The sequence below is a fragment of the Lampris incognitus genome, chromosome 14 (genome assembly GCF_029633865.1).
Source record: "Lampris incognitus isolate fLamInc1 chromosome 14, fLamInc1.hap2, whole genome shotgun sequence".
In the NCBI taxonomy this organism is placed as follows: Eukaryota; Metazoa; Chordata; class Actinopteri; order Lampriformes; family Lampridae; genus Lampris; species Lampris incognitus.
This window is the reverse complement of record NC_079224.1, coordinates 50,499,782-50,513,264: the sequence shown is the minus strand read 5'-3', so window position 1 is coordinate 50,513,264 and position 13,483 is coordinate 50,499,782. Positions and strand designations below refer to the sequence as shown.

Sequence of the window (13,483 nt, the reverse complement as noted above, 5' to 3'; positions counted from 1 at the left end):
AGGACATCTAAAAGCTTTCTTTTACTTGCACGTTCTAAAGAAGGAGAAGGGGGAAAAGGCCATTTAAATCTAGTTTAATTTGACTTTGCAACGCAGCAAAACAAGAGCCAGTCATAGGGGTGAATCCTTTCTGAAGCCACTGGACATCCAAGTCCCGAGTTAAACTGGTACACTGGTAACTGTTCTCTGTGTTCCACATTAAAGGCAGTTTAAATGTCGGTGAAAACAACAGGAAAATGTCCAACAACACAGTGGCTGTGGCTCAGCTCCTGGACTGTTCCTGACACAGCTTCACTGCTGAGGCAGCATCCCAAACAAAAAGACCTACGGCCCCCAGAAACACCGGCCCTCCCAATGCAACACAAACATGGCAGGAACAAAGAGCGCAGCGCCAGCTTTCCAGAAGGCTGCTCTACAATAAAGGCTGCGGCCTCGCAGCCCTCCAGCTGTTTGACACAACAAACCGGTGTTGTCTATGGCCCACTAGTCTGAGCAGCTGAACACACCTATCTGACAGATCTCTCCTTGCCATGCCTCTGCCCAGACGTCGCTCCTCCTTCCTGGGGCAGCCCTCGGCTGCCGAGCGCTCCTCCACCTCCGGCTCCTCCTGCACCAGGATCGGCTCGGCCGGAAGCACCGGCGGCCCCCGAGGTGTGTTTGTGGGCACTGCCCCCACAGGTGGAGCCTCCAGCCTGGGAACCCGGGTGTCACGCCGCGCCCTGGGCATCAGTAGTGTGTTCCTGCAGGGTCTGAGGAGCAGCACGGTGCCAGTCCTGCCTCGGGCCGGTGACCGGGCCCAGCACGGTGCATCTCAGGGCCTCAATGGCTGCCTGATGGAGTACAGGGACAAGGTCCGTGCGCTAGAACAGCTCAACCAACAGCTAGAGGAACAGATACGACTCTGTCTGGACCGCAAAGCCTCCAGCGCCGGTGCCTGGGGCCCGCTGAGGAAAGACTGGGAGGACATCTACAGACAGGTAAGAGACAGAGAGAAGGCATCAGTCAGTATGTTAGACAGAGAAGGGAATAACATGAAGAAACCTTACTGCCACAGTAGATAATACAGCTGGATTTCAGCTTGGAAAGGGTCTCTTCTAAAGACTTGGCCTGGCTCAAAAATGAGTTTCAGTGGCTTTTGGCCAAAAATTCCCTTCCACTGGTTAAACTGGACAGAAGTGAGCTCAGAGGGAGTATTTCTGACTGTGCAGTATTTGTCTCAGGTAACCGCAGTACTTCGTGAGCCTTCAGTAGAGTAATACTACTGTAATGCTGTCTGCAGGTTAGTGAGGCCATCCTGGACAACGCCAGACTCATGCTGCAGACGGAGAACGTCCAAGCCAACGCCGAGGACTTTAAAGACAGGTGAGACCGTTTTCACCTGTTTTAAAGCACAACACAACAGGAAACAGTGATGAAATGATGTGAAGAATTGGTTTTAATTGCCCAGAAAGTTTTCACAACCAGGAATTTGACTTACTGACCCTTAAGAAAACTATATACAATAAAAGATGATATAGGCAAAAAAATCAAAAGTTATCTAAAAAGTGAAAACTTAGAGAAATATGCATATGGACTAGGTAATGTTGAGATTTTTATAATAAAAAAACGAGGCCTCTTGCTGTCAGTGTTAAATCTACTGACTACAAACTGTTTTTCACCACGATGCAAAACAAAAGAACAAAAAATACCAAATTCAGAAAAGCAGGTCAGGCAGACACAGCGGAACGTGGTCCTGCTCATGTAGGTTCGTTCTGTAAAGGTCTCTGCCTCGCCGTCACTTCTTCCAAACAAAGGTGCTTTTCATGCTGCCCTCGTGCATGCTTGCTGTAACGCGTCGTGACAGTCGCCTCGTCCATGACTCCAACGCTGCTCCCTGCCAGGTATGAGAACGAGCAGCCGTTCAGGAAGGCGGTGGAGGAAGAAATCAGTTCTCTGTACAAAGTGATCGAAGATGCCAACCTGACCAAAGCCGACCTGGAGGACCAGATGGAGAGCATGAGGGCTGAGCTCCGAGACCTGGAACGAAACCACGAAGAGGTCTGTATGGAACAAACCGGTCTCAACGTGGCCGTCTGTTGAGTCTCACCAGCAGATATGACAGAGCAAGCTGGGTAGAAGACCTTCACCAACACATAGTACTACACCAATAAGTACCAACACATAGTACTACATCAATAAGTATCAGCACATAGTACTACACCAATAAGTACCAACACATAGTACTACATCAATAAGTATCAGCACATAGTACCACATCAATAAGTACCAACACATAGTACTACACCAATAAGTACCAGCACATAGTACTACACCAATAAGTACCAGCACATAGTACTACACTAATAAGTACCAACACATAGTACTACATCAATAAGTACCAGCACATAGTACTACACCAATAAGTACCAACACATAGTACTACACCAATAAGTACCAACACATAGTACTACACCAATAAGTACCAGCACATAGTACTACACCAATAAGTACCAACACATAGTACTACACCAATAAGTACCAGCACATAGTACTACATCAATAAGTACCAACACATAGTACTACACCAATAAGTACAACTCAGGTTCCAGCAGGTTCTTTGGTGTGTTTCTGACACCACAGCCCTGCTAACTCTCCTTCATGTGGGAGGGAGCTCAGACACCACCCACCTCACCTCCACCTACATAGGACAGACACTGGTCCAGTGACAGCAGCAGATTCAGGACTGTGGCCTTAAAGAAAAAGAAACAAGTTTGACATGCTGTCATTGATACCCGCTCCATTGAACCTGCCTGTGCTTGGTTTAAACTGTAGAACGATGCCAGATATAAAGGTAGTTGATATGCAGTTCCAGCAGGAAGCCAAGAATCTGCCCCTTAACTCCTGAGAAACTAAATGCTAGTTCAGCAGCTGAACAGAGACACTGAAAAGATGAGTTTGTGAAAAGCCTGGTGAGGTTTTAACTTTGGAGGTTGGGCATAATGACGGTGAGCCGCTTGAAAGTTCATTGAAATCCTGTCTCCATTTTGCAAATGTCATGAACCTCCAGGATGTCAGAGTCCTCTACCAGCAGATGGCGGGTCGGGAGGTGGACGAACCAGACGCTCCCATTCAGACCAGTCTGGACCAGATCCTGGCCTACATCAGAACCCACTGGGAGAAGGTCATTGAGAGGAACCGCGCTGAAACAGACAACTACCTGGAATACAAGGTCTGGACAGTGAGGACAGAACACCTCAATCCACCAACTCACACCACTTTCACCGAACATCAAGCCTACGTGTAGCGCTGCTGAGAACCCTGACACACCTGGTTCCTCTGCAAGGGACCCAGATCTGTCTTCAACACATCCAACACCCGGCCAAAAAAGCCCTGTGTAGAATGTACCGGCATCGAACCTGAGCTAACATACAGTACAGTATACGTATATGTAGACAGTGGACACATATATGTATATATATATATATATATATATGTGTGTGTATATATATATATGTGTGTGTGTATATATATGTATATATATATATATATATATATATAATATATATAGTGTTTCTTTCCCCCGGAAACCGTTAATGGTGTAGATTGAGGTGCTCAACAAATGAGGAGCGGAGTATGAAGACAGATGTAGGAAAACCCCTTAATGCATAGCAGCACGAGCCCGTTTCATACTCCTCAGCTGCCAGTGTGGTCACATGACCAGCTGATGAGCGCGTGATGCACGAAACAGGCTTCTACTGCTATGTAGTCAAGGCTTTTCCTACATCTGTCTTCATATAGAGCCTGTTTCGTGCTGTAGGCAGTCATCAGCTGATGACTGCCTACAGCTCGAAACAGGCTCTGCTGTCTCCTAGATAACTTACTTCACTGTACTATATATATATATACACACACACACACACACACACATATATATATATGTATATATAGTACAGTATATGTGAATATGATGACTGTAGACAGTACAGCATATACCAGGGGTTCTCAAAGTTATTGCCCGCAGGTCCGCATCTGATTTTTCTTCAAGGTCAGAGGTCCGGATTGACTTGCCGTTCAGTCTGGTTGCGGACCGAGGTCCAGACTTTGAGAAGTGCTGGTATTTACACTGTACAGTATATGTGGATATGATGACTGATAGTATATGTACAAAGTACAGTGTATGTATACTGTGCTGTATAACCATATAGTATAGGTGGTCAGGACGGTATATGTACGGTAGACTGGGTTGAGGGGCTGCACGTGTCTTCGGGCCCATCAGGGTCTTGTTCTGGAGCTGAGATGGATTTTGACAGCGATTCACATTTTCACAAGATCCACTTAAAAGTGGGGATCAGAGCCAATCATAGTGAACTGTCAAAATCCAAATGAGTAAAATCCAGAAGAGCCGCGCGCGGGGGATGTCAGTGTGGGGGGGTCAGGTTTCTCAGGGGTCCACGTAAAGTAAAAGGACGTCCACCCTGACCACACGTTAGACAAATGAACAGAAACCGAGACCAAGTTCCTACGTCACAAAGAGGCAAGGGCTGTGTGGACAGCTTTAAAGACCATGTCAGCCTTGATGTGACATACTTCCCGGTAGAGCAGGATGGAGGCGGGCGTCCGGGCGGCGTAGCGGTCGACCCCCTTGTCTACCAACACTCCCCGCGTTGCCCCCAGCTTGGCCGGGCGTCCCCACAGACACAGCTGGCCGTGTCTGCGGGTGGGAAGCCGGATGTGGGTATGTGTCCTGGTCGCTGCACTAGCGCCTCCTCTGGTTGGTCGGGGTGCCTGTTCAGGGGGGAGGGGCACTGGGGGGAACTGGGGGGAATAGCGTGATCCTCCCACGCGCCCCATCCCCCTGGTGAAACTCCTCACTGACAGGGGAAAAGAAGCATCTGGCGACTCCACCTGTATGGGAGGAGGCATGTGGTAGTCTGCAGCCCTCCCCTGATCAGCAGAGGGGGTGGAGCAGAGACCGGGACAGCTCAGAAGAGTGGGGTAATTGGACAGGTGCAATTGGGGAGAAAAGGGGGGAAAACCCCTAAAAAACAAACAAAAGAGGATGTAGGGGAGGGACAAAATGCAGGGGGGGGGCATGATTTGACTGGACGGGGTTCAACATGTGATGATAGTGGTGGTCATGCTGCTCCCCGCCCACTCAGACCTGGCGACACAATCACCAAACAAGTTAACAAACAAGTTAAAGTGATGTAAATATTTTGAAGTCAAAGGTAAGGAGCTGAATTTGCTGTGACGTTCGTGGCCACAGTAGTGCAGAAGGCAGCCTGCTGAGCATGGCTGCAGGAGTGAGTTGGCGAGGTAGGAAGGCAGTCTGCTGAACATGGTTGCAGGAGTGAGTTGGCGAGTGCAGAAGGCAGCCTGCTGAACATGGCTGCAGGAGTGAGTTGGCGAGGTAGGAAGGCAGTCTGCTGAGCATGGCTGCAGGAGTGAGTTGGCGAGGTAGGAAGGCAGTCTGCTGAGCATGGCTGCAGGAGTGAGTTGGCGAGTGCAGAAGGCAGCCTGCTGAGCATGGCTGCAGGAGTGAGTTGGCGAGGTAGGAAGGCAGTCTGCTGAGCATGGCTGCAGGAGTGAGTTGGCGAGGTAGGAAGGCAGTCTGCTGAACATGGCTGCAGGAGTGAGTTGGCGAGGTAGGAAGGCAGTCTGCTGAGCATGGCTGCAGGAGTGAGTTGGCGAGGTAGGAAGGCAGTCTGCTGAACATGGCTGCAGGAGTGAGTTGGCGAGGTAGGAAGGCAGCCTGCTGAACATGGCTGCAGGAGTGAGTTGGCGAGGTAGGAAGGCAGTCTGCTGAACATGGCTGCAGGAGTGAGTTGGCGAGGTAGGAAGGCAGTCTGCTGAACATGGCTGCAGGAGTGAGTTGGCGAGCGCAGAAGGCAGTCTGCTGAGCATGGCTGCAGGAGTGAGTTGGCGAGGTAGGAAGGCAGTCTGCTGAACATGGCTGCAGGAGTGAGTTGGCGAGTGCAGAAGGCAGTCTGCTGAGCATGGCTGCAGGAGTGAGTTGGCGAGGTAGGAAGGCAGCCTGCTGAGCATGGCTGCAGGAGTGAGTTGGCGAGGTAGGAAGGCAGTCTGCTGAGCATGGCTGCAGGAGTGAGTTGGCGAGGTAGGAAGGCAGTCTGCTGAGCATGGCTGCAGGAGTGAGTTGGTGAGGTAGGAAGGTGCCCCTTCGTGCCGGATGGTTGCTTTGCAGAAGTGCAGCTTGGTATAAAGCACCAGCTGTGCTGGTGTAGGCGCCGCCTGGTGTAGAGGCGGCTCAAGCTGTGCACAGGTGTGTGAACGGAATGAAACGTGGCGTGTGTGTCTCCAGCAGGCCGAGTGTGTCAGCGGGAAGCTGAGCCGTGAGGAAGAGGAGCTGGAGTCGCTGAAGACAGAATGCAACGACGCCGGCTGTAAAATCCAAAGTCTGCAGGCCGAAACCGAATCCATCAGAGCTCTGGTGAGTTGTCCCTGGTGACAGCTGGTCTACATTTCACACTACAGCAGAGTCTCACCACGAGGTTTGTTGGGTTACACGGGCTAACAATTGTTTTTCAACTGATAATTTCGATTTTGTTTTTTGTCCCCCCCCCCTTTTTTCCCCCTCCCCAATTGCACCTGTCCGATTACCCCACTCTTCCGAGCCGCCCCGGCCGCTGCTCCACCCCCTCTGCTGATCCGGGGAGGGCTGCAGACTACCACGTGCCTCCTCCGATACACGTGGCGTCACCAGCCTTTCTTTTCACTTGACAGTGAGGAGTTTCACCAGGGGGACGCAGCGCGTGCGCGGATCACGCTTCTCCCCCCGCCCCCCGAACAGACGCCCCGACCAATGACGTCGATTTTTTTTCATATCCCGGAATGTCGTTTCATTAGTGTCGATCACCGACTATGGTGAAACAGTGGTCATTCAGCTGACGTCAGCACTGTGAAAGCGGGTTGTGGCGTCAGCAGGTTCGATACCGGTGTGAGACTGAGTTTCTCTTCAGCGCCCCACGCGTTTCACCAAACAGTAGAGCTGTCTGCAGACAACGTCCCGTTGTCGCTGACGCGTCTCGCTGCATGATAATGACGACGACGATGAGGGCGATGATGACGATGATGACTCTGCTTCTCCACTGCTGTCGCTGTGTCCCGTGCGCTCAAACAACGGTAATAGGTGTGGCGCACGTGCAACAGCGTGCACCCGGACTACCGGAGCCAATTGCTGGTTTCAGTCACGTGACTTTTGACCTGCACATTCAATTTACGACGATAAAAAGATGTTTTTGTTATCTGCCTTTAAACTCTGCCCTGTGTTTTAACATGCAGGTGATGAAGTCATTAACAGCGGAGCGCAAAAAACAAACAAACAACAAGCTAAACTGGATTCATTCATTCATGCAGCACGCTGTAAACAGTGCTCTATGAATGAATGAATCCAGTTTAGTTTGCTTCAGCTGGGGGGTCAAACCCGCGCGTGAGGTGGGCAAGTACGACTTCTGCCACTCACCTTACAATGATGGCTGATCTGGCAAATCATTTAGTGGTCACGAAAATGTATCAGATTTAAGTACTGATGATGCGCTCACCTGCTCCCCCATACATGAAAGCACGTAAGCTGCTTTTAATAATAATAGAAAGTATCGGTATCGGTATCGGTATCGGTATCCGCAGTTCTGGCCCTGTATTACTTGGTATTGGATAGAAACCAAATGTCGCGACATCAGCCACCCGTAGCTGCCATGAAGAGAACTGATAGGTTGTACTTGAGTCAGCAGTGGCTGCAGCAAGCAGAGAAGATGGGGCAGAACTCCCTCTAGTGGACCAACCACACAAGCTTGACAGAGACAGGGTCACCTAGTGAAACATTAATCCAACACACCGGGGAAATCTTCCAGATTGTCACTTTAAAGGTGTGCGTTAAAGGATTTCATCCCGCTTAAACCATGGTCACATACCAAAGAATTAAAACAGAATCATTTACTGCTTTCTGATTGAATGTTTTAGACTTAAAATTAAAAGATTATGATGCAAAACCTAGCTGTTAAGCTAACGCTTTGAATGTTTAGTGAGCTTGTTACTAATTCCCCATGTTGCTATGGATACAGCATATGAATTTAGAGCAGTGATTAAACTTGGATGGTGTGCGGTTCAAACACACACCATCCAGCCAGTCAGAAAGCAGTATTCTCCCTGACCAATGGAGAGTTATGTCGTGATGTCTCTGAGACTGCGCTCTGACATCACACAACTCAGTTCCACCAGAGAACCAGTGGGCAGGAGGCAGTAGGACGTCTTGGCCTTCGGGTTAGGAAGACGGTTACTTCACCTCCAAGAGTGAATCAGCCTCTGTGGAAGTAGAAATGCAAACCAAAGAAGACATGGCAAGAATCTGTCATGGAGAACACAGCGCCTCCGACCTCTTTTAGGAGAAGAGTCCTTTAAGTCAGAACACCTGTATCAGAGTTGTTCTTACTCTGAGAGAGTCACAGAAACGTACCCATAGGCGGCGTTCAGGAATACAGGCAAAGGCTATTGTGAACCTGTACTTAAGCAGCTATAGCTAGCTGCAGGATGCTCATGATCTCCTGAACACCTGCAGTAAGATGTTTAAATCCAACATCTCCACAGCCTGTGCTGGTGATCCTCAATACCACGATTGCACAGGCTGTGGAGATAGATGTTGGGTTCAAACATCTTGCTGCAGGTGTTCAGGAGATCATGAACATTCTGCAGTATGCAAGCGATAATGATAATAAGCCCCAACGCGAATCACCCTGTCAGGGTTTATTTCACAATAATGACTGGCTCGCTGTACATTATCCTGCTTATTACACGGGTACATACAAAAGAAATCAATAACTTGACACAAAATATTGATTTAAAAATGATTTCATTGCTTCCGTGTGTGTGGGGATACTCACAAGTCCCCGGTTGAGTGCCGCTGTGTTGGAGTTCTCGCCAGGAAATGAGAGGGTCGCCTCTATACGACTGCGAGACGCTGGGGGGAAAGTTCTGGCTGTTGTGTGTGCTTATGCACCGAATAGCAGTTAGGAGTATCCGGCCTTCTTGGAGTCTCTGGGTGGGGTCCTGGATAGGGCTCCAACTCGGGACTCCATAGTTCTGCTGGAGGACTTCAACGCTCACGTGGGCAACGATGGAGAAACCTGGAGGGGCGTGATTGGGAGGAACGGCCTCCCCGATCTGAACCCAAGCAGTGCCTTGTTATTGGACTTCTGTGCGAGTCATGGATTGGCCATAACAAACACCATGTTCGAACATAAGATAGTTCATAAGTGTACTTGGTACCAGAACAGCTTAGGCCGAAGATCGATGATAGACTTTGTGGTCGTATCATCAGATCTGCGGCCGTATGTTTTAGACACTCGGGTGAAGAGAGGAGCAGAGCTGTCAACTGATCACCACCTGGTGGTGAGTTGGATCAGATGGCGAGGAAGGCTGCCGGACAGACTTAGCAAACCCAAAAGTGTAGTGAGGGTGAACTGGGAACGTCTGGCGGCGGCCCCTGTCCGTGAAGTCTTCAACTCCCACCTCTGGATAAAGTTCTCGTGTATCCTGAGGGGGGCTGGGGACATGGAGTCTGAGTGGGCCATGTTCAAAGTCTCTATTGCAGATGCTGCAGGCAGGAGCTGTGGTCATAAGGTCATCGGTGCCTGTCGAGGCGGCAACCTAAGAACCAGCTGGTGGACACCGGAGGTGAGGGAAGCCGTCAGGCTGAAGAAGGAGGCCTTTCGGACTTGGTTGGCCCAGGAGTCTCCTGAAGCAGCAGACAGGTACCGGGAGGCCAGAAGGGCTGTTGCTTCAGCAGTCGTGGAAGCAAAACCTTTGGTGTGGGAGGAGTTCAGCGAGGCTATGGAGGAAGAATTTTGGATGGCCTTTAGGAAGTTCTGGCAAACCATCCGGCAACTCGGGAAGGGGAAGCAGGACTTGAGGGGGGAACTGTTGACCCGGACCGGGGATGTTGTCAAGCGGTGGAAAGAACACTTTGAGGAGCTCCTGAACCCGGCTAACACATCCTCAGTGGAGGAGCTAGAGTCTGAAGACTCAGGGGAAGCCCTACCCATATCCCCGACAGAGGCATCTGAAGTTAAAAAGCTCCTCGGTGGCAAGGTGTGGATGAGATTCGCCCTGAAATGCTGAAGGCTCTGGACACTGTTGGGCTGTCTTAGTTGACACGCCTCTTCAGTGTCACGTGGAGGTCGGGGGAGTGGCAGACTGGGGTGGTGGTTCCCATATTTAAAAAGGGGGACCAGAGAGTGTGCTCCAATTATTGGGCCATCACATTGCTCAGCCTCCCTGGTAAAGTCTACTCTACTCTACGATGCTGGAAAGGAGGCTCCGACCAATTGTCGAACCTCGGATCCAGGAGGAACAATGCGGATTCCATCCTGGCCATGGAATAACAGACCAATTCGTTACCCTTGTGTAAGTGCTGAGGGGGGCATGGGAGTTTGACCAGCCAGTCTTCATGTGTTTTGTGGACTTGGAGAAGGCTTACGACCATGTACCGCGGGGCACTCTGTGGGGGGTACTGCGGGAGTATGGGGTACCGGGGTAGTTGCTACAAGCCATCCGGTCCTTATATAACCGAAGTGAGAGCTGGGTTTGCATTCTCAGCACAAAGTCAAACACGTTTTAGGTAGGTGTCAGACTCCGCCAACGTTGTCCCTTGTCTCCGATTCTGTTTGTGATATTCATGGACAGGATCTCAAGACGCAGCCAAGGTGAGGAGTATGTCCGTTTTGGGAACCTCAGAATTACATCTCTGCTCTTCGCAGATGATGTGGTTTTGTTGGCTTCATCAGAACGCGACCTCCAGTGCACACTGGGGTGATTTGCAGCTGAGTGTAAAATAGCTGGAATGAGAGTCAGCACCTCCAAGTCTGAGGCCATGGTTCTCTACCGGAAAATGGTGGATTGCTCCCTCCGGGTTGGGGATGAGTTGTTGCCTCAAGTGAAGGGGTTCAGATATCTCGGGGTCTTGTTCACGAGTGAGGGTAGGATGGAGCGGGAGATTGACAGGCGGATTGGTGCAGCATCAGCCGTAATGCGGACGTTGTACCGGGCCGTTGCGGTGAAGAGGGAGCTGAGCCGGAAGGCAAAGCTCTCAATTTACCAGTCAATCTTCGTTCCAACCCTCACCTATGGTCATGAGCTTTGGGTAGTGACCAAAAGGGTGAGATCGCTGATACAAGTGGCCCCTACGGATCGCTGATACAAGTGGCCCCTACGGAGGAAATCCTCCGTAGGGTGTCTGGGCTCAGCCTTAGAGATAGGGTGAGGAGCTCGGACATCTGGAGGGAGCTCGGAGTAGAGCCGGTGCTCCTTCGTGTCGAAAGAAGCCAGTTGAGGTGGTTCGGGCATCTGGTTAGGATGCCTCCTGGGCACCTTCCTTTGGAGATTTACAGGGCACAGCCAATTGGGAGGAGACCCCGGGGTAGACCCAGAACTCGCTGGAGGGACTACATGTCCAATCTGGCCTGGGAACGCTTTGGGATCCCCCAGAAGGAGCGGGAGGGCGTTGCTGGGGAGAGGGATGTCTGGAGTGCCCTACTTAGCTTGCTGCAACCGCGACCTGACCCCGGAGAAGCGGCTGATGATGAATGAATGAATGAATGAAGAAATTTATTGCTTCCGCTAAAAGATAGTCCGTTAGATTGTACGGTTGGAACTGATTCCATGGCAACGGAAAGTCTGCAGCCTTCTTAACATCAGCTTACTTAGCATTACAAGTCACGTCGAGCTGTAGCCTACCAACACGGAGATCTCCTGTTCGAATCCCCGTGTTACCTCTGGCTTGGTCGGGCGTCCCTACAGACACAATTGGCCGTGTCTGCGGGTGGGAAGCCGAATGTGGGTATGTGTCCTGGTCGCTGCACTAGCGCCTCCTCTGGTCGGTCGGGGCGCCTGCCGGGGGTGGGGGACTTGGGGGGAATAGCGTGATCCTCCCACGTGCCTACGTCCCCCTGGTGAAACGCCTCACTGACAGTGGAAAAGAAGCGTCTGGCGACTCCACATGTGGTAGTCTGCAGCCCTCCCCGGATCGGCAGAGGGGGTGGAGCAGAGACCGGGACAGCTCGGCAGAGTGGGGTAATTGGCCAAGTACAATTGGGGAGGGGGAAAAGATGGGGGGGGGGGAATAACAGACTGTAGCATGCTGTAGTTGACCAATCAGAATCGAGTATCAAGTATTCAACAAAGCCATGTGATGAAGCTGACTGAATACAGGTTCAGAAGAGCCGTTTGATTTGTCCCTAACCGCCGCCTGTGGTAGACTTGTGTGACTGAATCTCGGTAAGAGAAGTTGGTGAAGGTCTAAGGTACATATGAATTTGTGTCGGTCCGACAGAAACGTGGGCTGGAGAACTCGCTGAGTGACGCCAAACACTGGCACGACATCGAGCTGCAGAATCTGGGCTCCGTCATCGGGAAGCTGGAGGCCGAGCTGTCCGACGTCCGCAGCGACATCGAGCAGCAGCGACGAGACTACGAAACACTGCTGAGCAACAAGCTGCGGCTGGAGCAGGAGATCGGGACGTACCACGGCATACTAGACGGGGAGGAGAGCCGCTACAGCCCAAACCAAGTCATGTGAGTTTCAGAAGCACAAACAGGGTTTTACCAAAGGTATCTGAATTTTGGTTCAGACAGCAAAATTACCACATCTTCAGAAACTCTCTTCCACTCCATCTGAGCAAAGTGCTGCTCTTTCAGTTCTCGTTGTTCATGTGTGGCATCAAACAGAAGAAGAGAAGAAGCGATACCGTCAGCATCTTGCATGAGCAGTGGAGGTGGTGCAACTATTCCTCCACCTTATTCTAATGTGAATGATTTCCCACAGGTGCCCAGCCAACATCTCGGAGGCCGAGGGGACTTTATATGAGGCTGAGTTGAACACCAACATCAGTAAGACGTCTCTGGCTGCAGAAGGACATGGTCAGTGATGACCGCATCAGGGCTGCAAGATCCAGAAACACAAGTGCAAAATGACACCCATGACAAATGTGCAGAACTCAGTCTGTCCATGCAGCCAGCAGCAGTATTCGTGAAAGGCGGCGTTGAAGGATGAGGGGAAGTGGACGGCTGCTGCGAGTCGGTGTGGCAGAATTAGCAAGAAGAGTTTCACAAAGCTGCAGTGATGAGAGAGACTTTTAAACCGGCTCCAGTAAAAGCATCAGGACTTCACCATTTGCCTCCTGGGTGAAAGGGCAAAAGAGGATGTGAGCCTGTTTTGTGAAAACTAGTGTTTTGTGAAATATTTGGCTTGTAAACTAAAGTAAAACTTTCTTAACTTGATGTTTTCTAGAGCATCTCTAAGGCAGGTTCTGGGGTTATGGGGAATATTCTCTGCAAAATAAGTCAACATTAGAAAACACATCATCAGATAGAAACGTGCTTGAAGTGCTCCAGTTTCCCAACTGGCCGATGAAAGTCAAAGACCTTTCTAAAACTGAGACGTGATGCCAGCTCCTCCCAGCAGACCCGGTTCTTCTTCACGACTCCTCAGACAGCG

General features: G+C 50.7%; 1 protein-coding gene across 1 annotated transcript; it reads left to right on the top strand.

The window, feature by feature from the left end:
- The first annotated feature begins 530 nt into the window (after positions 1-530).
- On the top strand, positions 531-12,914 carry bfsp2 (beaded filament structural protein 2, phakinin). Its single transcript, XM_056293954.1, has 7 exons — positions 531-977; positions 1,280-1,362; positions 1,881-2,037; positions 3,047-3,208; positions 6,299-6,427; positions 12,320-12,561; positions 12,812-12,914. Exons 1-7 carry the CDS (start codon positions 531-533, stop codon positions 12,912-12,914), a joined length of 1,323 nt encoding a protein of 440 aa, XP_056149929.1.
- Positions 12,915-13,483: the final 569 nt, after the last annotated feature.